The 27548-nt window shown below is 41.0% G+C and overlaps 1 protein-coding gene across 1 annotated transcript; it reads right to left on the bottom strand.

The window, feature by feature from the left end:
• Positions 1-14: 14 nt before the first annotated feature.
• LOC147106244 (protein Wnt-2-like) lies at positions 15-27237 on the bottom strand. The gene is made up of 5 exons (XM_086009183.1): positions 26799-27237; positions 22147-22367; positions 16170-16447; positions 14333-14597; positions 15-3164 (listed from the first exon to the last, which is right to left on the bottom strand). The coding sequence occupies exons 1-5, from the start codon at positions 26879-26881 to the stop codon at positions 2935-2937; spliced, it is 1077 nt and encodes a 358-aa protein (XP_085865309.1). The 5' UTR covers positions 26882-27237; the 3' UTR covers positions 15-2934.
• Positions 27238-27548: the final 311 nt, after the last annotated feature.

Here is a 27548-nt window from a genome sequence, read left to right on the forward strand (position 1 = left end):
TGTAGACCCAGGACTCATTCACATGTAATTTATAAATTAAAAAAGCAACACATTTGTGAGCAAAAAATAGTTCCTGCCAATCACTCACATATGATAGGCAATACTTTATAGACTTAAAGTAATTCTTCAGAGTTAAAATCAAAATTATAATATATTTTCAGATTTATGTATATGACTGCTAAGATTGTACAAACTACAATGATCTATAACTTTGACTAATTTCAAACCAAGTATATCTTGAAAAGATTAGTCTTCAAAATGAATGCTGATTATTTGGTGCAGTGGGACAGGCAATAATCACATTGTGACAGTCAGGTAACACAGGCAACAATTGAACACGGATTCCAATCTTCAAACAAATATTTTCATTGCATTAAATGAAGTTCAAAATTTCATTTTGGTAGAATCTTGAGAATATTAAAAAGCTGTGATTTAATGTTTTTCCTCATAACCATATAATAGCAAAATGCACAAAAATACAATCTTTTAAGCCATTTTCTGCAGAATCACAGTCAACCACCATCCAACAGGCAGCTTAAAATCTCCATAAAACAGATTTCTTATCACACAATAATTTCTATCTTTCTTAGTAACTATTACAAGTTTATTTAGGAGAGGAGTAATATTGTTTCTATAGTTGAACACTTGACTGTTCATATTACCACAGCAAGAGGAGACTGAAAATTACAAAACTGTTCTTAAATAATATGCACAGTGCACAGTAGTTACTACATGACAAATGTTTATAATGTTGGCACATGGCAATATTAATCCAATGATTTCAAAACAAACTTATGAAGTAACTGTGCTTTATTTTTATGGATATTTTTCAACTTAAAGTACACATTTTTGAAGTGTTATTGGTTTACTTATTCAGCAATAGGGAATAATATGAAATTATATATAAAGCAAAATTATCACTACGATTACAAAAATCATTTGATTTTAATATCAGACAACTGATGAAATAAAACTATAAGTACCTCACTTCAACAAAGCCCATCAGTTTGACTTAACTGTGCTGGGAATCAACTGGTGCCTGAGAAAATATTCAATATAAGTTATTTTCCCTATTAACCATGCCCCCAATAACTGGCATCAACCGCATTGTAAAGGCGACAAAATCATCAAGAACTTTTTCATATATAGTAGTTTTTGAAATTACTTTTTAAATTCAAGTGCAGAAGAGTCGTTGCATTCCTCAAAGATATTTTTCCCAAATAGAACTCCTAATTTCCTGCATCAAATTTAGACATTACAAGAAACTGTAATTTAGTGATTTCCTGAGTGTGTTTGTGGGTTTTACATTCACATATATTAAATATATGTCACCCATTGGAGTGGTTTATGGGGAGCAACTGCTCCTACAATGTTAATATTGAGGGTGCATTAATGTGAGATGATTGCCTTTGCCTTGTTCAAGGTGGCCTTGTTGCTAGAGCTTCCATTTGCTTGTCTGTGTTTGCCCATAAATCAGCAGATTCAAACCTCCTGAACTCTGAACATCACAGCTTGCGATCAAAGCTTTAGTGTGTGACTTTTTTAATTGCCAGCTAAATTAATTATATAACTTGTGACTTAAGTTTGTGCTGTGATCACAATTTGCAATATTAAAATATTTTCTCCATTTCCTGGCGGCAGTGATTCAAGCTGGAATATGGTTCCATGGACAGTGGCGGGTCCCCAGTACCTGAAATAATGGGCCTTCTTCATGTGCAAGCTGAGACAGTGAACGGCAGTGAGCTTTTTGACTGCTGTGGGAGGAGGAAGAGAGTCTTTAAGTCCATTGTGCCCTCACCTGATGTCTGTGCTCACCTACTTTCCAGCAGAAGTCACTGGATAGCAATCAGGAGCAGGAACACTGGATGATTTTTCCTCTTCCTAGGCCAAGAACATTGAGGTCAATGAATGTGTCCCCACCATTGCCCTGGCAGAAATCAACAGATTGGTCTTGATGACGCAGTGCCATTAGTATATTTATCCGATGAGCCGCTGGGAGACCTCATGGTTGGAACTTTAACATAAAAACCAGTTCTACCTGATTCAAAATGTTGAGTGAGCACCAAGATCGCAGCGCACTGGAAAAAAAACCTGACTGAAATCCACATCAATTCTTGCTGGAACGATGCAGATGAGCTATACATGACCCCAGATGTGAAAGAAGTACAACTGGAATCTGACCAAACAACATATGACAATAGAACATTTAAAATAAATTGGTCACCAGGCCACCTGGACTGTGAAGAAGCTGCTGCATCATATGTAGAACCTGGTTCTGCATTTAGTTTGTTAGCCGAGGTCTTCCTGAATTGATGCAGAAAATTGATCAAAATGAAACTGCAATTTAGTCAGTTAAGTAAATGGTTGGGGAACATGCTTGTTTCAGGTCAGATTTGTGGAAAGCAAATCATGGCAGAGAACAAAGGCATACTGATCAATCTAAAATAGGGCCGCAATATCTTGTGGATGATGTCCAAAATATTTACCTGAATTAAGATGCTCACCATCAAAATAAAATAAAATCAGCACTTTTTTGATTCCAAGAATTTTCCATTTATAATTTCCAAATCAGGAGCAATTTTCTGTTTTCAAAATCTTTTGACTTACCAACTATGATTTATCAAAATTTAATAATGAAGGAGACAATTACCAAGAGCAAAATACTGCATTTCTAGAAAGGAAAAGGATGCATCCTATTTAGTTTCCCCTTCATAATAGCCTTGGTCCAGTGACTTTCTAACATGTACCCTGTTTGTACTGAAAACGATGTCAATCTTCAGTATATAAAATAATTTAGGATGTTAAGAAAAGTAGATACTGCTGTAGATTCAGAGAATAGAATGATGACTGGAGACAGGTTGTTTAGTCAATAATGGAAAAACAGGTAAGAGTGTTGTCTGTCCCATAGTGAACATCCAAGCTTCCCCTTGCCATTCATGTCTGATCTAGCCAATCAGCATTCTTAGGAGCTTTGCATGTGTGCACATCTGTCATTTCGTGGCACTCCTTACAGCGGACCACACAACACCAGTGAAATTTACATTCACATTTCGTCACTCGCATGACACGGGATGTGTCATAGCCCCGTCCGCAGCACATCACTTCGCATCCGTCCATCCCTCGAGAGGTCCTGTTACACACTCTGCCCGCTGTACCCAAACAACCTGGCAAATAAGGGATAAATATCACAGTTCTTTACGACATTGAAAACAGGTAACTGATAGTTGACACAAAAAATTCCCTTTAACATTTAAGAATAAGTTCTCACACAAGAAGAACCTGCAGTATGTTTAAGAATGCTGAGCTATATGAACCATGCTAAAGATTATATTTCTGCTGTTTCAGAGTCCAGTTTTCAGTATCTGATTAGCATGCAGCTGTCTGATATATGATAGCACACAAAGATATCAAACTGTGCCGCATCATTCTATTTGACTGTGAATGATTAATGAGGCAATTTATCTCCACTTTTCGTTGTAATGTTAAAGTTGACAGGTGATCCATTATAAAAACTGAACATTTACTAAGCATGTTGTAAAGTAAAATGGTATCTCTCTGGTGGAAAGCAATGTGTGATTTGATCATACAGGAAAGTAAAGGCTTTGAATTAGTTTTAAAAAAGGTGTTCAAAGAAAGCACACAGAACACCTTGGCCAGAATCTGCCTCAATGTTTTCTTGAACATGTATGTTTTTTTCCCCCTCAATTGTTTCCCTTCTCCCCTGAAGTAATTGCCTCTTGCTGGGCTGTACTTCCATGTTCGTCAAAGCCCTCTGGAACCTCACCCGTCTGGCCATTCTTCACCTCGGAATGTAGGCAGTGCGTCACAAAAAGCTCATTTACCATTAAAAACATCACATCTGAGTCCCATCTTTTTTCTCGCCCAATAACCATGCCACATGTGGTCACTGGATAGCGATCAGGAGTAGCAGCTCTCCCTGGCCGAATTGGAGTGTCGCCAGAGCTCCTGGGCTGAGATTAGCAAATGCAAGACAGACAGAAAGTTGAGCCTGGAACTTTCCTGGTTTGTATGGCCATGTTGTGATAGAGCGCAAACTAGTTAATTATTTAAATTTATACATGAGAATGATATTAGGTATTTGCTATTTCACTCATAAATCAGCAGAATTGCCATTCAATTATAATCTTGTATTTAATGATCAAGATAATGCCTTATTACCTGCTTAGTGCATTTCCTAATGGCAGATACTGGGCCAGATAGTGCTAATGTTACAACAGAACAAGTAAGCAAACATTACTACTTTCATTTTGTGATGAATCCATAATTCACAATTATGGCATCCTGACAAGTTATCAAAGATTTTCTTATAAAGGCATCATAGATATTACCAAGTAAAACTTCTGACGGGGGCTAACTCTCAGGTTTTGCAATCTTATTTAATTTTTTTGAAGTCAACAAATCAACACTGACAAAGGCGGTGTTGATTTGTTGGCTCACGTTCACTGGAAACGGGAAAGGGACTGTTCAAATACATTCAATTGGAACCTTCATATTAAGATTTGACTGTAAACTCCTCTATTGGGGCCAATTTTTAATCCATAAGTTAAGTATGCCTGTGCCACCAATGTTTATGTTGAAACGTTTCTACAATTTTCTTTTTAACATGCATTTTGTACCTCTATGTTTCTCTTCATCTCTCAGCCTAAGCCTGCTGATATCTCAAACTTGGCAGACACTTTGGATATAATAATTTGGCTCCACTTGTGAGAGGAGAGGGATAACTCTAGATTTACTCCTACATTCAGCATTTCTGGGTGCTGTCATGGGTTAATCTAATGTGATGTGCCATCAGTTAACAGAGAAATGGTCTATGAAAGCGGGGCTTTTGACGAGCATTGCTTCCTGTGCTTCTAAATCCATACTAGCTCAATGTAATCTCATCATGGTGGCACTTTGTGCTTTGTTTTTGGGACATGCTGGAGACATAAAATTAAATAGCATGAGTAATATCAAATACTTTAAAATGTATGGCGTTCTGAGCACAGAAAACCAGATTCCCCTTACTTTAGACTCATACTGCATGTAAGCAACAATTGAAAATAATTTAACAAAATGAAGATCGAATGTGTACGAGAACAATGAAATTAGAAACTGATTTTAGAAAAGAATTACATTCCTGTTTCCATAGTGTATTTTCACCAGAACCCAGCTAAAAGTGAGTTATCATCATCAATGTCCATTTTGCAAAACAACTTTCTGCCATAAAAATGCAAAATGTTGAGCATATTTTTACTTATCTTGCAAGACTGCATCAGTGATATGACTTAATTGCACCAGAAGCAAAATGTCTACTGGGATTCATATATGAAGGCAGAGATGTGTCTGTGTAGGGTATGGTAGCATAGTGGTTATGTTACTGGACTAGTAACCCAGAGGCCTGGACTAATGATCCGGCGTTCAAATTCCACCACGGCAGCTAATTCAGTTAATTTAAAACAAATCTGGAATTAGTAATGGTGACGGATTGTCATTAAAAACCCCATCTGGTTCACTAATGTCTTAGGGAAGAAAACCTACCGTCCTTAACTGCCCTCTGAAAAGGCCTAGCAAGCCACTCATCAAACTGCTACCAAAAACACTAATAAATAATAAAACCAGACAGGCAACCCAGCATCAACCTCAGCACTAGCTTTGGACATGGCAAAGTCCTCCTCACTAACATCTGGGGATTTGTGGGAGAGCTGTCCCACAGACTAGTCAAACAACAGCCTGACATAGTAACTTCACCACAGGACTTCAATGGTTCAAGAAGGTGGCTCACCAGCACCTTCTCAAGGTGTTAAGTCTTCTTTTAAAGAAAGGTTTTGCCTCTATGAGCAGAGAGGTTCAACAATATATATTCAAATTAATGTTCATGCAGCTGAACTGGGACAGAGAAAGAAGGATTGGTATCAAGCTGGATAAAGTACAAAATGGCCTTAAGTGGCTGAACTCAGCATTATTAGAGTTATGATTGCCTATTCCTTTAACAAATATCCCAATGTGATGTATAGTGTTCTTGCCTGTTCTGAACAGATTCAGCATCATTTTAACAGCTAACAAATAAAAACAATCAATGTGACACCAAGTCCCATTATGGCTTTCCTGCATTGGGAGACAGAAGGGAACTTAAAAATATAACGATGTAACTCAAATGCAATAATTCATGTTTCAACCATCCCAAACAGAAAAAAAATGATAAATGCTCGAGCCTAGAGTAAACAAACGAAAGAAGCTATGGATTGTGGAACCTTTAGGGCTGTGTAAGTACTGGCTGCCCATATAGGTCTCACCAAGGAAGGTCAGAGGTAAATGTTCAAGCTTTATGAATAAGACAGGAAAATGAGCCAAGGACACACTCTCTAGGACCTGAATTCTGAAGCAGCTAGGGTTGATTTTGAAATAACACTGCCATGAAACAGATTATTGTATTAAACTAGAGTTTTAAAAAGTGAGATTATTTTGATGAAATTACAGAACGGAAAAATGGAATATACCTCTTGTTATTTTGATTAAAGCCTTTGATACAAACAGCCTCAAAAAGTTGTTCGTTCATAAATCTTCCAATAACGAGTATGTTGGCAAAAGCAGAGCGAGCTTGTTGCCCGAGTGGCTGCAATATCTCAGTAATGGGTTTATGCTGTTAGAACATTGCACAGAATTAGCAACTGTGCTATCATCATCAGACAGTTAATCATCACTTGCAACTTCAGACCACAGAATTATTATCAGACTCCCAAATAAATGAACAGCTGTGTGAACTCTATAAATTTACTACTGCGTCTTCTTGGGATGCTCATAAAATAAAAAGATCAATAAAAAATACAGGAAATAAGAACTTGGGCAGTGATGGAAAGGCCTCTCCTCTCCCGCAGTCTGTACGAAAGACTATTACGATAAAGTGCTTTCAGGAATGTACAAAACCTGACCAATTCATTGGTAATTCAGAACAATAAATATGAGACAAAGGCCGGGGGAAAGGCTGCTACAACACTTAGTAAAGGCAATTATACAGACTAAATGACTCCAGTCTAACAGACCAGTTATATTACCACGTTTGCGCTGCTGCACAATGATTTCAAATATACATTGAGGTAAAACTGGCAGTATGACTGGAGAGTCAGTTTGGTGATCTTACTGAAGAGTACTTGATGACAAGAGGGGCAGTGGCCCAACTGCAGGCCTGCTTGGAATTAGTTACCTCAGCACTGACGAAAAGTTGAACCTGAGATCTTATGATTTGCATGGTTTAGTCCTACACAATACTTTCACCCATTATATGTTTTTTTTAATGTTTTAATGCTAGTGGTGAGTCAACAGGCCCACAGTCAACTGCCCTAACAATAAAGTTTATCTGGCATTCAGAAACCAGTGAGAGGAATTCTTCAAGCACGGATGCACTGAGCACTGTTATATTTAGGCAGAACACAACTTGGCAGCCAGCAGCAAAAATGTTGCTATTTGAGGGTGCCAGCCAGGGACTGGTACCTGTAATATAACTGGTCGCAAAATGGTCATACACTGTAGATAATATCAACATTACATTCATTAATCGTAAATGTCAAAGTCAAAGCAGTCTCTGAGGCCTGCTAAATGCTTACATGTGTAGTCTTTTTGAAAAAAGAATACAAAACCATGTTTCATCAGTTGGTCAGGGTGCTCTGTGGATACAGAAGAGTTAGCCCCACTAAAGATGCTCACTGAATTACTTTTATCTGGCAGTTGTTGGCAAACAACACAAACTGAAATGAAAGGCATTGAGGCCTATCTCAACATTTACACTAGTGTATTGCCAATGTGATGCCAGATTTATGTAGGTATTGGTGTAAACCCGACAGTAAACTAGTGGTGTTACACCACGGTATATTGCTTCCTCTGGAATCAGTGCATCTGCATGCTTTTAAGTTATATGCCTGAACAGTAGAAACCAGTGTGCTATAACAATGAGTATAACTTGAGTTGGGACATTCTGCTAATTCACTGTATTATCTGCAAACTTCTAATTCCACAATACCAAGTTCTTCTTAAATCTCACCTCAACAACAAATGGCTGGCAAATATAACCCATATAGGATTTGTCACTTTATTGTCCTGCTAAGTACAGGTGCACTATCGCTTATCCGAAACCCTTGGGACCAGATGTTTTTCAGAATTTGGAATTTTTCGGATTTCAGAATGGTATTCAGAATCAGTATGTAACACCCAAGCGGGGGTCTGGGCAGCACCCCGTAAGCAAACACATTAATATTTCTGCAGCAAACCGTATGAATATTCACACTGAGTGGGATAAATAAAGACTATAAATAGTATTACAGTTTATTTGTACAGTAATAATTTGGTAAATTAAATAGTGGGATAAATATAGACCATAAATACTCTAGTTACGCTCCACGAAAAAACTTTCGGTTTTCAGAGGTTTTCGAATTTCAGAATTGCGGATAAGGGATAGTCTACCTGTATATGGAATTCCAGATTACTCTACACAAAATACTCAAATTAAAGGATGCTCAGTCAATGTAAAGGATGCTCAGTGAATGTAAAGGATGCTCAATGTAAAGAATGCTCAGTCAATGTAAAGGATGCTCAGTCAATGTAAAGAATGTTCAGTCAATGTAAAGGATGCTCAGTCAATGTAAAGGATGCTCAGTCAATGTAAAGGATGTTCAGTCAATGTAAAGAATGCTCAGTCAATGTAAAGGATGTTCAGTCAATGTAAAGGATCCTCAGTCAATGTAAAGAATGTTCAGTCAATGTAAAGGATGTTCAGTCAATGTAAAGGATCCTCAGTCAATGTAAAGAATGCTCAGTCAATGTAAAGGATGTTCAGTCAATGTAAAGGATCCTCAGTCAATGTAAAGAATGCTCAGTCAATGTAAAGGATGTTCAGTCAATGTAAAGAATGCTCAGTCAATGTAAGTGATGCTAAGTCAATGTAAAGAATGCTCAGTCAATGTAATGGATGCTCAATGTAAAGAATGTTCAGTCAATGTAAAGGATACTCAGTCAATGTAAAGGATGTTCAGTCAATGTAAAGAATGTTCAGTCAATGTAAAGGATGTTCAGTCAATGTAAAGGATGTTCAGTCAATGTAAAGAATGTTCAGTCAATGTAAAGAATGTTCAGTCAATGTAAAGGATGTTCAGTCAATGTAAAGAATGTTCAGTCAATGTAAAGAATGTTCAGTCAATGTAAAGGATGTTCAGTCAATGTAAAGAATGCTCAGTCAATGTAAAGAATGTTCAGTCAATGTAAAGAATGCTCAGTGTAAAAAATGTTCAGTCAATGTAAAGAATGCTCAGTCAATGTAAAGGGTCAATGTAAAGGATGCTCAGTCAATGTAAAGGATGCTCAGTCAATGTAAAGAATGCTCAGTTAATGTAAGGGATGCTCAGTCAATGTAAGGGATGCTCAGTCAATGTAAAGAATGCTCAGTCAATGTAAAGGATGCTCAGTCAATGTAAAGGATGCTCAGTCAATGTAAAGAATGTTCAATGTAAAGAATGCTCAGTCAATGTAAAGGATGCTAATAGTAGTGCTTGACATTCAGCAAAACATTGCAAGCTGGAGTTCCAAGGAGACTGCTCACTGAAGCACGTCTTCACATGGGTGAAATTCAATGATTTTTTTGGTTGGGTCATTTGAGAGAGCGCCATGTGCAAGTGTAATGTTGGAGCGGAGATAGGAAACTTGACATCTTTTGACTTAGCCAGTCCGAATCATACTTCCAACCAGTTGTTAGCAGTAGTGAAACTGTGATGCCCTGCTGACTGCAACAAGATGCAAAAAGGGAACACAAATGGAGAAAATAAAATCAACACTTTCTTCGCAGGAAGTGATAAGATTCAAATGCCAGTGGCAATTGACATTTAAGGTGCATTCACACTTCCAAGTTCAGAAGTGATTTTGGCTTTGCATCAGTGCTAAACCTGTACAATATAAATTGGGTGTTCGGGCCTGAACTGACTTGAAAATGAAGTGCTGAGAGCATTCCAGGGATTCTCACTCTGTTTCCCCCAGTTTCAGGTCAGGCCCTGACTCTGGAATCAGGCTGCAGTTATACAATACCTGCAGCATCAATAAGCAGTAGAAATGGCTTTACTCGGCATTATATTTGTAGTAAGAATGCACCCTTACAGGAAAACATAGAAGAAACATAGAAGATAGGAGCAGGAGTAGGCCATTCTGCCCCTCGAGCCTGCTCCGCCATTCAATGCGATCATGGCTTATTGATAAATTACAGTAGGCTGGATCTCCACAGGAGGTTTCCCACCTTGGAAAGAACCAGAAACTGCCTGGAACACCTTCCTTGAGCCTCACTTTAATCACCTACCATCATGCTCAAAAGTCATGGGAAGTCCAAATATCTGCTAGTGGTATTTTTTAGCCTCCAGCAGACACAATCTCCAGTAGCTACAGACAGCACAATGAACATTCCTGTGGTGGGACATTTGTATTGCTTATTGGAGTGAGTTATCTGTCCAGTGAAGGATTCTATAACTTATTTACCCTCTCTTTCCTTGCAGTGTAGAAATAAGTGCCTATCTGATGCGGGGAGGGGAGGGGGGGACATTTTAGGAACATTGGAATGTTCAGTAGTGAAGTTGACCAGATTAAAGCAAATACAGTATATTAAATATAGGATGCTACTGAATGGTTGCAGTGCAGAAGGAGGCCATTCGGCCCGTTGAGCCCATGCCAGCTCTCTGCAAGAGCACTTCAGCTAGTTCCACTACCCCGCCCTTTCCCCGTAGCCCTGCAAGTATTTTTCCTTTAGACATTCTTCTTTAAATGATCAAAAATCAGATGATTTCTGGTGCTTCTATCATCAGGCAGAATCCCGAGTTATTGTTGGTAACATGGTGTCTAGCTATTACTAGCAGGAAAATCTTTCTCATTCTTAGGACGGAAGGGAGAAAGCTTTGAACTGTATATAACCTGTGCTATACTTGATTTGGAGTGCTCAATGCTAACGTTGCAAAAAGTTGAAAATGTTTGAATTTCCCAGCACTGACATGTCTCACTTTGAGTACAAGTTTCACTATGATTAAGAAAAATCTGAAAGTGAACTTAATGTAACGCTGAATGGAAGACATTTACTATATTGCAGGAATTCAGGTATACACCCACTTAACAATTCTTCTTTGGGATATGACAGCCAAAGTATTGCTTGGAAAGGTGGGGTTTTTTTCAATAGAACAATGTAAATTACGGTGTGATATGATAGAAGGTTCCAACAATTGAGGGGTCTAGAATGAAGGGCTATAGATTTAAGATTAAATGCAAGAGATTTAGAACAGACAGCAAGAGAAACTTCTTTACACAGACAATCGTAAGGCTGTGGAATTCACTTCCAGTGTTAGTGTTTGAAGCAGAAACGATGTCATCGTTCAAGATTAGATTGGATAGGTGGATGAAGGAAAAAGGGATGGAGGAATATGGGAACTGGGTGGGTAAATTTAATTAGAACTATTTGCTTGGATGGAGGGTAAATGCTAACATGGATTGGTTGGGCCACATGGACTATATTCGGGTTGTAACAATGTATTTCTATGTCCATTATTTTCAGCTGGATTTCACAATCACTAATGGGAGCTTTGGATTCGGAAAGGGTTAAACCTGTGATGTTCCATTTTACAATTACAATTTTCTAGACAGGTCCAGTTTTTGGTGTTACACCAGTAGAAGCTTTCATTTTATACCTACAATACATTGTTGCCAATTCTTGACAGTTCTTTGCATTTCATGGTTCGGTGTGTTGGTGTCTAGCAGATCTGACTGTGAAATTTGTCTTTGACACATTACAGTTCTGTCAGGTCAAGTGAAAGGTATAAAGGAAAGGAAAATCATCAGCAGATGTTGTGGTGGAAATATTCCACAGACATTCTTCATTTTCAACACATTTACTGCTATTTGTCTGTAATGAAGCTAACAGATGTCACAAAAATAGACTCAATACATACTCTTAAAAAAAGACCATAAATGTCAGTTCTTCATGAATGTCATAAATTCTCTTTTAATCTTGTTGGTATAAATTTTATACCCATATCTATATTTGAATGAAATGATGTACTGTTTAAAAGTCCCAATATTTTTAATCTAACCAACTGTTGTCTGTATCATTGAACAGTTACAGTTCCCATGGTGTTGCAAAACACAAAGTTTATATTTTAGTGTCAGCTACCCTTGGCAACCGAGAACATTGCAGAAAAAGAAAAAAAAAAGTTGTGTGAAAAGCTGTTTTTAATGAAGTAATATTTTCCTGCATTTCATAAGTGTGCAGTTGCATTCTGGCACACTCGACAGGAGATTGTAATATATTCTGATGGATTACCACATGGACTTTAAAGAAAGCAAGCGTGTGCCAACAAAAAGTGTGAGTAAAACAAAAGCATGAATTTGCAAGATGTTATGCAAACATTTCCAGGGAACACCAATGTTTGTTTTAGGACTGTAAAATTTGCAGAGATGATTGAACACTGTATCTTTGCCAAGAATTATGTAGACGTAACCTAGTGTTTGAAATACTGCTCCCACTGTCAAAAGGCTGCCACCCACCGTTATTCAAGACAAAACAGTATTAAAATATCATCTCATTTCCTTTTTTTTCCGACAGCCACCATATTTAAAAATATTCAAAAGACGGGATTTTGTACTGTGGAGTACGTAATACAATGCACTTTGTTTTCACCACCTGGGAAAACCTGTCGTTGCATCTGGTCAAGTTCAGCTGCTGCTTAAATTGTCCACTGGATAAAGTTCATAAATTAGTACATGAAATGGTGCAACTGACACTACTGCATAGTGCGACTGCTGAATCCAAACTGGTATCACGGCAAAAATCCTACAAAATGATATGTTGAGATTGAAAGGACTATCCTGGTGTTATCATTTGACCTCCATTTTGAATGTAACTCTTTCCGGTCCATCCCAAATGCTCTAAAACCCCTATATTGGCACAATATTATAAAAACAGATGCAAATATTTCAATAATTCTAGGCTGTTAACTAACGCCGAAGAATTATACATATATATAGGTCCCATATATAGGGTCTGTTTGCTGCCCTAATTGAATTCTTTCCTTTGAACATCATGAAAACTGACTTCCTAGCTTTTCCTCTTTAATGAAGCCAAAAGTGACATTTACTGGAGCAAAAACACATCAGCACTGCCACCAACATATTGCTGTCTGCTACATTAAACGGGCAGTTTGACCAAATAAGTCCAAAAAGCAATTCTGTAGTGAGCATGGAGGTACTTCTTATTATTTGGTAAATGCTGTCCTCACAAGAGGAATATTAGTGCTAAAGAATGGAACAGTTTCTCATTATTTGTGCTTTCTGGTAGCTTCACTGCTTCCTGGTTAGGTATTCCCTGGAATTTAGATGGTTAAGGGGCAATTTGATCAAAGTTTTCAAGATATTAAGGGGAACTGATAAGGTAGATGGAGAGAAACTATTTCCGCTGGTTCAGAAGTCTAGGACTAGAGGGCATAGTCTAAAAATTAGAGCCAGTCCTTTCAGGAGTGAAGTTAGGAAACACTTCTACACGCAAAGGGTGGTAAAAGTTTGGAACTCTCTTTCACAAATGGCAAATTGATGCTAGGTCAATTCTTTTTTTTAATCTGAGATTGATAAATTTCTGTTAACCAAAGGTATTAAGGGATATGGGGCAAAGGCAGGTATATGGAGTTAGGTCACAGATCAGCCATGATCTCACTGAATGGCAGAACAGGCTCGAGGGGCTAAATGGCCTACTCCCGTTCCTATGTTCCTACAGTGAGGTTTGAATGCAGTGTGAAGTTCCCTTTACTTTGTGTAACAATATTCCTTGATTTTACCCTCAGAAGAACATCCTTAACGCACCACTGTGACTTCTCCATTGTTGCTCTGAAACTGCCAATGTAACGTGAATTAGTGTTAAATTTAAGGTCATTAAAGCTTGTACCTATTGTCAGTTTGATTGAAATCTCCCAAACTTGTTTCATTCAAGAGCCCTACTACCAACAGAAGGGAAATACTTTTATCCCACCAATTTGAGTTGGATTCAAAGCCAAGTCCCACCGGAGAAAGGAAGTCACTCTGACTGCACCAGTCAATCCCCAAGTATAGACAGCAAACCATTTAGTTATAGTGCTTCCCATTTAAAGCTATTCTGGCAATAATAGGAAACTTCTAAGAAAGGGTATGTACTGTAAAGTAAGAACAGTTTTATAATTTCAATACGAATACCTATAAAGGCTCAGTCTAGGCTTAGGTCACACTGTGAGTAGCAGCAACCAGAATGGGTTTATATTCAGTGAAATAGAGCACAAATAGTGGAGAGACACATTACCTGCTTCTCTGTCCATGACACAATAATCTGGAGAGTTCTCAAAATACACCAGGTCATTCTTTGTTGGCTTTTTAAAGTTCTTATTTGCTACAGTAAAACCAGTCCCATCTTGGTTCATGATCACCTGGATAGCTCCATTGTATTTTCTCCGCAGGTAATGACCAGTTTTTTGAAAGTCTGCCATAGCAAGCCAGCAAGTTCGCAAAGTGCATGATCCGCTAACTCCGTGGCACTTACATTCAAGTTTCAGGAAGCGCTTTACAGCCTAACAAGAAAATAATACAATATCTTCAGTACTCAACATCAATTCACTGGAGACATCAGCAGCAATGCTCACGGTATAATATTAAGTAAATAACTGGTCCTACATGAACTCAATTGCAAATTGGATAGTAGATATCATAAGTGTTGAAAACTATTCCTATTTTATTCCTACAAAAGCAAAATACTGCGGCTGCTGGAAATCTGAAATAAAAAGAGAAAATGCTGGAAATATTCAGCAGGTCAGGCAGCATCTGTGGAGAGAGAAACAGAGTTTCAGGTTCTGACGAAGGGTCATCAACTTGAAACGTTAACTCTGTTTCTTGCTCCACAGATGCTGTCTGAACTGCTGAGTATTTCCAGCATTTTCCCTATTGTATTACTGTCATAACTCAGGCCAAAATGGGTACAATGTTGTTCTAATCCTATTTTTTGTGAATGCATGCGTGGGAATTACAGTTTTATTTACTATTTATAAAGTACTTAAAAGATCGTATATATATTTTTTTCTGTCTATGTGTTCTCTCACTGGAATCCTGGAAATAATGAGCATGAGAAACAGGATGGTTACCACCAAGAATTCTTACTGCCGCAGTGCTGATGTTCACGGGGTTATCAGCAACATTCCTACTCGCAAAAATGAAAGATAATTTATGACAAGCAGCTGATCTCTTCTCTAACCTATGAGGTGGAGAATTAATTGATTGTTATACTTGGCGAGTCTCCTGAAAGTCAGTCACACACTCCATTCCAAGAACTGAGAAATGTTAATTCTTCTCTGAACACCACAGTGTGATTTTAACACTGTATGGATTTGAAACAAAGCAGTTAATATATTGAATAAAACCAGATAATACTTGAAACATATAGCAGATCTGTCAGCATCAGAAAAGAGAAAAGTTGTTAGCTTTTCAGGGTTTGATCCTTCATCAAAACTGACAAAGGGTCTACAACCATAACAACCTTTCTCTTTTCAGATGCTGGTGTATTTAGTTCAGATTTATTGTATTTTAAGTTTTTTTAATCCTTTTTATTTGTGCAGTTAATATACAAAACCACTTTCAGCAAGGAAATGAATCGGACCTCAATCAAATTGGGGTAATTGGACCAGCTTTCAATCTTTTTAAGTTTGTGGAAAATCGATTTTGGTGCCTTTTACTGCAGCAAGTGTGTTTTTCTGCCCAGCACACAACTTTTACATTTCGCTGTCAGTGTGTCAAATGAATGCTAATGCACATCCTGAAGGGTACATGGACAATCATAGGCAATCTCACTCTGATGGGCCAGTGTGGCTGGAGCAGAAATAGAAAATGTGCTTTCCTTAGGTTAGTCAAGGCACGTTGTTGGAATAAAGTAGAGGGGGAAAATATTGATAAGCACAACAATTCAACAAAATTTGAAGAAACACGTATTACTTCTGTGTGATGGCACTGTGGCAACGTGATGTATACCTCTTCTGACTTGAAATCAAAAAGGTTTAGCAAATACCTTTATTCTGAAAAAATCTGCTTCCCATCCCCAAATCACATGTAACAAGCACACAATCCAATAAGCTGAAGAGTAAGAATGAACACACCTTTCTACCAGCTCGGTTATTATGCAGGTTCATCAGTGCCCGGGCATCCTTTCCTTTGTTTTCCTTGGCATCCACAAATGCTTTTGCAAAACTAATACCGTAATCAATATTATCACTGCATCCTCCCCAGTCAAAGGTTCCCTTGTTGTCCTTGGAGATGCCTTTTTTTTGGGGGTCGCAGGAACAGGAGCTGAGTTCCCCCTGACTACAGGCTCTCGTTATGGCAAACACAACTCCAGCCGAGGAGATGGCATAAACAAAGGCGGCTTCTCTGCTACCTGTACCAGGATAACACAAGACGATTGGTTAAAATGGCTACCGGCACAAGGCAAGCCCACATAAACAGAGGAGAATATCGCTTCCACAGGAATTTTTACCATCAGTATCCCCTTAAAATTAGGACATTAAAAAAATGACACTTAACTTCAATGGCGGGATCTCCAGCAGAACCAGGAAAATTCCAGTCTTCCTGGGCTGAATGGTTTTATAGGTTTTCAGCTCACACAGTGTGATACTGAAACAAACAGGATTACAGTAACAAAGGTACTTAAATGTCAGGAGTAGCTTTATCGGTATAGCTTTGATTTCACACAATGAAAATAAAAACTAAGGGGGAAAAATTTGGTTGACAGCGCCACCCGTTAGCGCCTTAAGAGGGCGCTAAGTGGGGCGCAAAGCAACTAGTGCCCGGGCGCAGCAATGTCTGCGCCTCTTGCGAAATTGTCCGGACATTTTGCAGCGGAGCTAAACAATAGCGCCCGATCTCCTGCGCACGCAGATCTTGACGTCATTCGAGAGTGCAACGCCGTTGGAGCACCCCGGACCTGAAATTGAGTGGCGCCCCCCTCTTTCCGCCTGGCGCAACCAACGACAGGTTGACTGGAACGCTTCCCAGTCGCTGTGGGGCTGGGGGGGCGCTGTTTAAAGGGGGCCTCTTCCTGGCTTTTGTGTGGTAGCCATTTTTGCACCACTCGTTCTGAGAGAGAGAGAGAGATTTTGAGAGAGACAAAGAGAGAAAGAGAGACTTCTGCATTGAGTCAACGCTGTCTGAGGTAGTTTTGGCTTCTGACCATAACTTTGCAGGTACTTTGCTTTTTGACCTTCATAACTTTGATTGCCTAGATACTATGGGGGGCTGCAATGGATGGGAACGTCGTCCTTCTCCATCACATTCGGAGGGCACAGAGACGCAAAGAGAGAGTGGCAATCATGGCCAGACGGAGGAGGGCCAACAGGCCTCGGTACAGGAGACCTTACCCTCCCAGGGTTTTTCGGCAACAGTTCTCCTACATTAATATGTCTGAGGAGCAGTGTTTGTGAAGGCTGCGTATCAGTAAGGAGGTGGTCACTGAGCTCTGCCACCTGCTTCAGCCAGATCTGCAGCCTCAACTGAGGAGCAGGATGTCTCTGTCAGTGGCAGTGAAGATAACAGCGGCTCTCAACTTTTATGCCACCGGCTCATTTCAATCAGCTACTGGGGACATCGCCAATATCTCCCAGTTCGCGGTGCATTGCTGCATCCGTCAGGTCACAAATGCCCTCTTTAAAAGGAGACGAGAGTACATCTCTTTCCCCATGACCCCGGACAAGCAGCAAGAATGCGCAATGGGCTTTGCGATGATAGCAGGCTTCCCCATGGTGCAGGGCGCCATTGACTGCACGCATGTGGCTTTGCGGGCGCCGCAAGAGAATGCCGAGGATTTCCGCAACCAAAAGGGCTTCCATTCCTTAAACGTCCAGTTGGTCTGTGACCACAGACAGCTGATACTCGCTGTCAATGCCACTTTCCTGGCAGCAGCCATGATGCCTTCATCCTGCGCCAGACTTCTGTGGCAGACCTTTTCCAGGCACCGCATCACCCAGGAGGTTGGCTTCTCGGGGACAAGGGATATCCTCTGTGCACCTAGCTGATGACACCGCTCCGTTTGCCCAACACCCCTGCTGAGCTACGATACAACGAGAGCCATCAAGCAACCAGGAACATCGTTGAGTACACAATCAGCGTGCTCAAGCAACGGTTCCGCTGTCTGGACCACTCTGGAGGAGCCCTGCAGTACTCGCCTGAGCGAGTCTCCCACTTCGTTGTTGTGTGCTGTACACTGCATAACCTTGCAATCCTTAGGACACAGCCAATGCCACCAGGCATTGGAGCACCAGCAGAGGAGGAGGAGGAAGATGAGGAGGATGATCATCAGCAGCACCAAGGCGGGAGGGAGGCACAAAGTGGAAGGGCCGTCCATCAAAGGCTCATAGCAAGTCGCTTCTAGGCCCCCTCTGAGGAAATGGCTTCTGCCATTCAAACAACCTGAATGAAACCATCCCACAGCCCCTAAGCCGGTCAAGGCAACAATGATTGCAAAGACCAAACATGTACATTTTGAATACAGACACTTCTTTATTTCACAAACTCTGTGTGTCTCATTTCCGCATGACAAAGTAATAGAAAAAAACACAAAAAAAAGCAGTCATTCACATAACTGGCTCTCACAACCTGGAGACAATGTCCAAAACAGTTACAAAAATTTGACCACGAACCTCAGCCTTCAATAAAACAAAAAAAAACACTTTGTCACACCTCCTACTTTTTGCCCTTCGAGGGTGATCTGCTTCCCTTGCAAAATTCCCCCCTTCCCACCCTGCAGCTCCTCCGTAATGGGACCCCAGTGGCTGGAGCAAGGCTGGGGGAAGGCTGCTGATTGTCAGAAACTGAGACTGCAGATGCCCTGGAAGGATGGCCTGGACCAGCTCTGGGCCTGGAGGGCCCGGCTGCTGACTGCACCAACTCTGCATGGGCAGCAGCAGTCTGTCCTACAGGCGGTGGCAACTGCAGTGGAGAAGTGCCAGTGGTGGCAGCAGGAATGCTGTCATCTTGAGAGAGGACAGCAACTCCCTGCTCGACCAACACACTGGCACTCCCACGGGGCAGCACTTCAGCATCCGGAGCAATCTGATAGCGCACAGATTGCTGGCCTGCTGCGGCGCGGTGAGAGCCCCGAGGAAATGTGCCCGATCCAGCGAGGGTGGCAGCAGTTAGTGCTCGCGTGGCCTCAATCTGTGTCTGCATGAGACCAGCCACTGACTGCATTGCAGCACTAAGCATTTGCGTGGCAGCCACCTGTGCTACAGTGAAGTGCTCCACACTCCTTGCCAGTGATTCAATAGATTCGGGCAACCTTGCCACTGCAGCCATGAGCTCAGTGTGCCTGTGCTCCGCCTGGGCGCTCATTTCAGCGAGGACTCGCTCCTCCTCTGCGTCCAGTGCAGCAGGACTCGAAGCCATACTCTCCCTCTGGGGAGAAGGCCCCCGAGTTTCCCTACCCCCATCATGTTGCTGCAGCCCACTGGGTCCTGGAGCTTCACCCTCATCAGACCATTCCCCCCTGCTCCCCTCCAGGGAAGGTGTGTTCCCAGTGTGGGCATGGGCTGCCTCAGTAGAGGGTGGCGCTGATGCTCTGGCTTCCTCTTCCTCCTCGCCTGCAGCTTCACTTCCACTGGCAGCTTGAGGGCCCGTCTCCTCACCTGGTGAATCACCATCTGAAAACAGGGAGGTACAAGAGTGGCTTTAGCGTGAGGACAGGGTGGCAGCAAGGGATTTAGTAATTTGGATTGAAAGTGTCAAAGGCTGGTGTTGTGAGGGACAAGTGGAAGGAGAGAGGACAAAAAGGTGTTGTCCAGAACGGGGTCGGCGTCTCCAGTGGCGACGGGACCAATTACCCGGCTTGCCACAATCCTGTGGACGCGCTCCTCAAGATCGCTGAGGGGTTGCAGCTGAGGCCGCCCTCCACCGGTCCGTTGCTGCTGTCTCTTATTATGAGACAGCTTGGTCTGCAAGAAAAAGGACAGTGTCTGAGTAAATATACAGCCATGGTCTTGCCTGAAATGCCTCCCATGGTTGAATAGCCCTTACTGTATGCAAAGTGTGGAATGTGCATGTGTGTTTGATGAAAGGGCCATAGGTGTTAGATGAATGTTGGGCATTGGGGCTTTCAAGACCCTCTGGCCATAAAGTGAGGTTGAGATGGAGGGATGAAGAGGTTTTGAAAAAAAGGCACTCACCCTGACGACCCGAGTGAGGTCGTTGAACTTTTTCCTACATTGGAGATGGGTCCTAGGCACCATGCTGCTTGAGGAGACTCTCTGAGCCACCTCCCTCCACACTCTTCTGTACTCGCGTGGCAAAGGCCTCCTGCCACTCTATGGGTACAGAATGGATATTCTGCGCTCCACCAAATTTATCCCAATAGTTTAAAAATAATGAGAAAAGGAGGTACAGATTCAAAAACATTGATGGCAAAAGTATCGGTATAAATCCATAATAAAAACAGAAAATGCTGGAAATACTCAGCAGGTCAGGCAGCATCTGTGGAGAGAGAAACAGAGTTAACGTTTCAGGTCGATGGCCCGTTGTCAGAACTGGGAAAAGCTGGAGGTGGAACAGGTTTTTAAGCAAGTGCAGAGGCAGGGAAAGTGGGAGGGGAGGAAAGAACAAAAGGGAAAGTCTGTAATAGAATGGAAGGCAGGAGAGATTAAGAGACATAAAGAGAGATTAAGAGATGGTGCAAGGCAAAAGGAGATGGTATAAACCAATGTTGTAATAGTCATCAAGAGTAGAATTATTCTATAAATCAAGATTCAGAAAAACCTAATTGCTAAGTATCAATGGAAAACTGAATAAATTGCGTAGTTTACATATAACAGCTGTCTGGGATTGTTTGCTTGTATACCACTCAGACTTCTGATTGTTTTGACTATCTGAACCCCTCAATAGTCTTATTCACTTGTAACTCACTCCTAGCCTGACACACATTTATTCCATATATAATGCAGTCGAGTTTAATCCTGCATTCAAAGGAACCACGTTAAAAAATTACGTACATAACCTTTAATTAAATGTTCAGATAGGTATTTTTTTAATTGTGTTATCATCTAGGCTGACACTCCAGTGCAGTGCTGAGGGAGTGCCGCACTGTTGGAGGTGCCGTCTTTTGGATGAGATGCTAAACTGAGGCCCCATCTGCTCTCTCAGGTGGATGTAGAAGATCCCATGGCACTATTTCGAAGAAGAGCAGGGGAGTTATCCCCGGTGTCCTGACCAATATTTATCCCTCAATCAACATAACAAAAAACAGATTATCTGGTCATTATCACATTGCTGTTTGTGGGAGTTTGCTGTACGCAAATTGGCTGCCGCGTTTCCCACATTACAACAGTGATTCCACTTCAAAAGTACTTGACTGGCTGTAAAGCACTTTGGGACGTCCGGTGGTCGTGAAAGGCGCTGTAGAAATGTAAGTCTTTCTTTTCTTTCTTTTTATTAATTAAAGAAAGAACATAAAATATTCCACAGCCAGCAATATAAATAACTAAGTATACACAACGCAGGTAAAATCCCAATTTGGTATGGGAGCCGAAGATATTAAGGATCATTCTATTGTGAAAATAGTGTTAAACACAAAACCAGTATGCATGTTTGTGCTTAATTATTATTCAAATAAGGACCCAGATTCTCTCAAATAACTTGAGTCTGCCTTTTTCATTTAAAAGTATTCATATGCACCTATACATGAGTGTACTGATAGCAGAGAGACAAGTTAGCATGTAATGCAAATGTGCATTTTGTAATCAGAGCAAAAAAGAACCTACACTGCGTATTAATATTTCATATAATCACCTACCTATACTCTCCTGACATTACAGTTTAGCAGCCTGGTGAATGGAATTTTATGCACGGGTCCATATGTGAGCATAGAGTTCCTTTGTGGCTGACTTTATTGTGACCTGGACAAATGCATAGATAGGAGTATAACTTTGGTCTGCCAGCTCTTCATTACACTTCTCAGCTACCATTCTGAGGCCTGTAGCTACAGTATAACTGCAGCCTACAAAGACCACCAAATAGAATAGACCAACCATAGCAGTTGTGAAGATAAATACATTTCAGAAAATAGTTTGTCTTTAGATTCCATATTTTACTTACTTCTGAGCATGACTCTGCCAAAAAGCGTGTGGTCTCTGTCCAGGGTGTTACAGTTCCAGCGGTGATGGCGGAATTGATGCTGACATTCTGCGATCCACTCTTTGGCCCCATCTCCAATTGACTGCATTGTATCGGGATGTTTGTGACAAAGTTGCCGCTGTCTGCTCACCAAGCCTGGGATATTATCACAAATCACCCGGGTTCCTAGGGCACCCATATACCTGCCAGAATTGGTAGAAATAATCAGAGACCGTCATATTCAAGGTACAAAAACAGAACAACAGTGTTGAAAAATTAATTTTTTTTGCATATTACAGCCAATGATGATGATAAGCTGTTAAATCACATATTCAATGCTCCTCTCCGCTCCTCTCCTCCACTGCTCATGCCTTCCTCTTCTCCCTCCTTTTCCCCACTCCTCCTTCTCCTCCCCTATCCCCCACCCTCCCCACTGAATAAAAAATAACCAAGTCTCAAACCATCAAGGTTCATGTTTTAAATATCTAATGAGATTTATTAAGTTCAGAGCCAGAAATGCTGTTATTGTGATATATACTTACAGGAGCACCTCATGACTGTATCCTGTGTAAAATATGTTGCTTAAAGCTGAAGTATAGTCATCTGTGTGACATTCTTGATAAGGGCAGGTGATCATTTGAACTGATCATCCAAAAAATCCTAACAATGCTTTGCAGCTACCTCACTTAGTGGTAAACAAAAATATTAATTCCATGTATCTGCTACCTTGTAGGAGAAAGAATTTCTACTCATTTCTAGTCTCAATTGAAGGTTGGCAGTTTAGTCCCCATGTTCTCCAGGCAGGTAGATAGGGCCTAATGAATTCTCGGCTGTTCACCCAATGATTGGTGCTACATTTAGATAGAACCTTGGGACCCATTGGGAGTTCTTTTGGCAGTCACTACCCTGTAGTTCTCATGGAGTACCTCATTTAGCTGGGTCCCAAGGGTTTCAGTCCTCCACATTCCTGATGTAGAAAGATGTCGGAAAGTTGATGGCTGCACCAAATTGGTTCTGTTGCCTCACCATTTGGCTTTGCAGTAAACATTGAGGCACTGGTGCTCTTGAAGAGCTTCACTGTAACAATGTTGTTCAGCTTCATGACTCCTCATTTGGTCTTTTCTCCATGCCAAATCAGACTGCTAGCTAGCAGACCTTTAAATTAATTCAATTTTGTCGTTTACTTTGAAGAAAACTGTGAGAATTGGTTCAGACTCCAAGCTTTGGCATTAAATCTGTAGAGATAGCCAGTCACGAATAAATTTTCCATATGGGAGTGAAAAGGTGATTACTTGAGATCTGTCTTTTTTTTGGAAACCTTCAAATCAGCAACCAGGGATCTGATCATTTGAACCAACAGGGTTTTTCTTTCTTGAATGTTCCTCTATTGAGCTAACAAATTTACACCAAGCAAAATTATAGTCCAGGAAAACACACTAGAGAACAACCTGTAGTTGTGGGTTACCAGAAAGCCCTTCTTGTAGTTAATACAAATCTCAAAACCAGGACTTAGCATAATACAAATATTTGCAGGAAAATACTGAAAATGAACTGAAAACTAAAAATAAATGTAGGCTTTTCTTCCCCTTCTCCAATATAAGGAGCGGGTAAGCATACAATCTTGGTGAAAGCCTTTTTTCTGTTAACTGTAATGGTCCTAAGTAAAATGAGTTTGACCAGTCTCATTTCGTTATTCACAATACCAGAAAAAAAAATAAGAATAAGTGGCAGTATGGGTGCTCTGCTGAGGTGGCGGGATAAGAATGTTGGGTAAAATGGAGACCTGTAATCTATACTCTATGACTATGCTGTACCTGAACTCTCTGAGACTCCTGGAGTCTGTCACTGGGTGCTTCAATGTTGAAAACTGTCCCATTCTCCAACACTGACTTTCCCCTCTTTGACAAGTAGAAAAAGTTCATCTCAAAATGTAAAAATGCCCTAAAAGTGGCACTGTTAAAGGTTTCAAAGCAGGTTGTCCATCCCAGACCAAATGGAACTTTGGCATCTGGCTGCACTATACCTGAATTGTCCTCCAAAGTTGAAAAACGATTCCACAATATTAAATAAAATGTATGATTTATTTAAAAAGCATAAAGTCAAAATGTATGGACAGGTGGCACCGTATATGTGTGCTCCTTCATGTTGCCAGAGAATGGCAAGGTGAAATTCATCCTTGTAAAACTCACACCCCTCAGGATGAGTTCTTGAATTTGAACAATATGTTATAATGAGGTTACTGTCCTTCCCATAGGTTGAGAAAGAATCAGAAGACTAGCCGCCCTAGTTCATTCTGGCACATTGCAGTGCTGTTAAAAAGGCAGAGAGGGGAGAGCATAATCCCTAACCAAGAGTAAAAGAACAGTGCATGGAATGAAAGTCTTAAAGGGTGAGAGAAATGAATGTTAAAAAACTGGAATTATTAAAATCAGACACTACAAATTACAAAAAGAAACTTCTTCCTGCAGCTGTTAGGACAGTGTACAAGTGATGGATGCTAATGGCCAGAAGAAAAATAAAAAGACCACGTGAGCGTGTTCTTGTATGGTCGAGGAAGAGTTATGCCCTTTCACCTGAAAATAACATTTAGAGGGACATCCCTGTGATTGTTGGTTGCAAGTTAATCTTACCTTTGACATAAAGAAGATAGAAAGTGGAAAAGAGGAATGTCGGGACATCAGATCGAAGTCCTGTGAAATTCTGTCGGTTTTCTTCTTTCCTGTTGTAGTTTTCCATCTTGCTCTTTTTCTTTTGACCATTTTAGGCCATTACTTATGATTGGTACTGAATATCTGTAGCAATGAACTTCGAAGTATTTAAAGTTCAGGTATATGTAAAGATAGTACCTAATGGAGGGACACAGCCACTAGAATTAAAACTGTGTTTTGCTCTATTCCTTTTGCCTGACAAGGCTGTTAGGCGCTTTACAATCAGCTATTCCCAATATTGATGAGCAAAAGTATTCGGAAGTGCAATTTCGATTAGGCCAACGCATTTAAAATCAATTTAGGATTTTTGTGGAAGATTTCAGAAGACTAACATTGGCATTATATATCCAAGGCACGTGTAGGAATTTTATATAATTTGCTGATTTTTTGTCAAGTCGAACACTTGCTTCCTGACACATTTACAAAGACGCACTTCACTCAAATTTAGTTTTGAAAACACACAGCATGTTTATGTTTTATTACTGAAAGACTTTACATTTAGTATTAGGCGAGTTTAACCTGTTATCAGTTTGTGAATGTAACCAGTTGAACGGTTTGGAGAAGGCTCCTCTCACCTGTTGCTTTGGACGGTGCGAGATGTTTGACACAGAGTTGTGATCCTTTGCGGTCCCAGCGCAACAAAGCTAATTCTCTGTAAGATTTCGGATCACAGACTATTTCCTATAAGTCCTATTCTTATGCTCACGCCCAATTTACCTGCAGCCGTTAGATTTGCATTTCATTCAAAATTTCATAAATTTATATTTAATTCGACAGATTAGAGCGAAAACTTCAAGTGCTGGATTTGCAGCTGGTTGCAATGGTTCCAGCGACTACACAAGAGCAGCGACAAACAAGTCCCAAAAAATGCAGGGCAAAGAATTTCCAGAATCGTGTCGAAGTTCTTCGGCTTGTAATCCTCTCCTTCACCTGGTCATAGTGGGGGCAGGGGCTCACTACTCCCAATCATGAAATATAACGGCATTGTATCCCCACCATTTACTTCAATCTGGGGAATGTCTGTTTTATTGGGGGCTTTTGTACAGGGTCCAGCTGGTCGATGCCACTCCAGTCTGCTGCCCGGGCTTTCATTTGCGGGTGAAACGGTTTGTGGAGTAAAGGCTGCGGAAGCTGTCTGACCAGTGTAACTTGTCGTCCTTCTCAACATATTCAGTAAGGTACTGTATTATTACTCGTGTATTACTGGTCACCGCTACACCCAAACGCTGCCCCCACCACCACCAAAACCCTTCAGACGTTATCCGTCTCTCCTTCGGGAGGAGAGGATCCGGTGAAAGAGAGTTCTTCGACATTTTTCTATTTTCGGATTGAGTGTCTGCAGGCGCATGAACCCGGAGCCACTAACACCGAGATTACACAAAGCGAACCGATCTTTTCATCGCCAGGGTGGAGACTAAGACGCTCCTTAAAACCTACCTCTTTGGCCAAGCTTTTGGTCACCTGCCCTCAAAGTTGTTGTCTTTGAATACTCCTGTGCAGCGCCGTGGGACGTTTTATTAAATTAAAGGCGCTATATAAATACAACTTGTTGCTGTTGACTAAATCCAATCCGAAAGTTTGAATCCGCGTTTATTCAAAGGTTGGAATGGATTACTGACGTTTCACGTAAAGTGTGCGGAGATTGTAAAATCAGTTAAAAATACTAAAAATGTTTGCTACAAAAGCTAAATTTAAAAAGTGCCTTCATGCTTCAGGGTGCTGGCGTGGGCTGTGTGTGTGTTATGTTTATTTTTGCTTTCAGCACTGTCGAAATAGGAGAGCGAGGAAGGCGAGTGTGTTGCAAGTGGAAGGTGTAACACATCAGGCTGTGTGGTGCCTGCTATTCTCGGTGCTGGGCACAAGCAATATTGCGTTGCTTTGCTACTTTCTGCTATTCTTGAAACACAAACCGATTGAGTGACTTACCACCAGGACGAGTAGACTCGAGGTGCGACCCACAGGACGATCAGAGGCAGGGACAGCCAGCGCCCCCGGAGCATGGAGTTCATATTAAAACGCTTTAATCCGGATCCGGGCCAGATCGGTCATGGTTTGGAGAAGAAATGCCATTGATTCGCGCTTTCAGATGACCAAACGCCAGTACTAATGAGTGAGAGTCTCTTCAAATTCTCCTCCAGTCTTGGCGGAAGCTCACCAATATCGGAATCGAAGCGGATCCCTTTCCACGGGACGCGGCCTTGCGGACGTTCCGCTGTAACTTTGTCATCAGGAGCATTTCGGAAAGCCTTGCGACTGGTCCACTTTACAGATGCTGTAACTCTATGTGCTTGCTGTTGGACATACCAGTGGTTTTGGGAGCAGATGTTGGCTGCCTCCGGTCCTATGGTTATAGACGGGGTGGGGCAAGCAGGTCCTGATGGATGAAGGTTAGGGCTGAAATTATGTCAACCAGCCTCGCGGCAAAAACCCCAAACCTTAGGCGTCAGCAGTCCATCATTCACATAGGAGGGACGAAGTCCGTCATCTTTCAACTGGACTGGACTATTTCCACAGAACGGATCTTCCCCAGTCAGTCAGAGGACACCACATTAACCCCTGCGAACCGACCCAGGAATTAGTGTTCAATATTGAAGAGCTTGTTCGAATGCAGTGGGGAAAAGGGGATTTAGAATAGATCTGAGACTACAATACGTTACATCTGACAAGTTGTCAGTG

The sequence above is a fragment of the Somniosus microcephalus genome, chromosome 16 (assembly GCF_052327205.1).
Source record: "Somniosus microcephalus isolate GS21.2 chromosome 16, FLI_Smic_1.0, whole genome shotgun sequence".
In the NCBI taxonomy this organism is placed as follows: Eukaryota; Metazoa; Chordata; class Chondrichthyes; order Squaliformes; family Somniosidae; genus Somniosus; species Somniosus microcephalus.

What these genes read in the sequence shown, in the direction of transcription:
- LOC147106244 (XM_086009183.1), bottom strand. Translation starts at nt 26,881, where the DNA reads ATGAACTCCATGCTCCGGGGGCGCTGGCTGTCCCTGCCTCTGATCGTC. An exon ending in CGAGTCTACTCGTCCTGGTG is followed by an intron (nt 22,368 to 26,798) that starts GTAAGTCACTCA and finishes CAATTCTGGCAG; the next exon opens with GTATATGGGTGCCCTAGGAA. An exon ending in ATAACCGAGCTGGTAGAAAG is followed by an intron (nt 14,598 to 16,169) that starts GTGTGTTCATTC and finishes TTTTCTTGTTAG; the next exon opens with GCTGTAAAGCGCTTCCTGAA.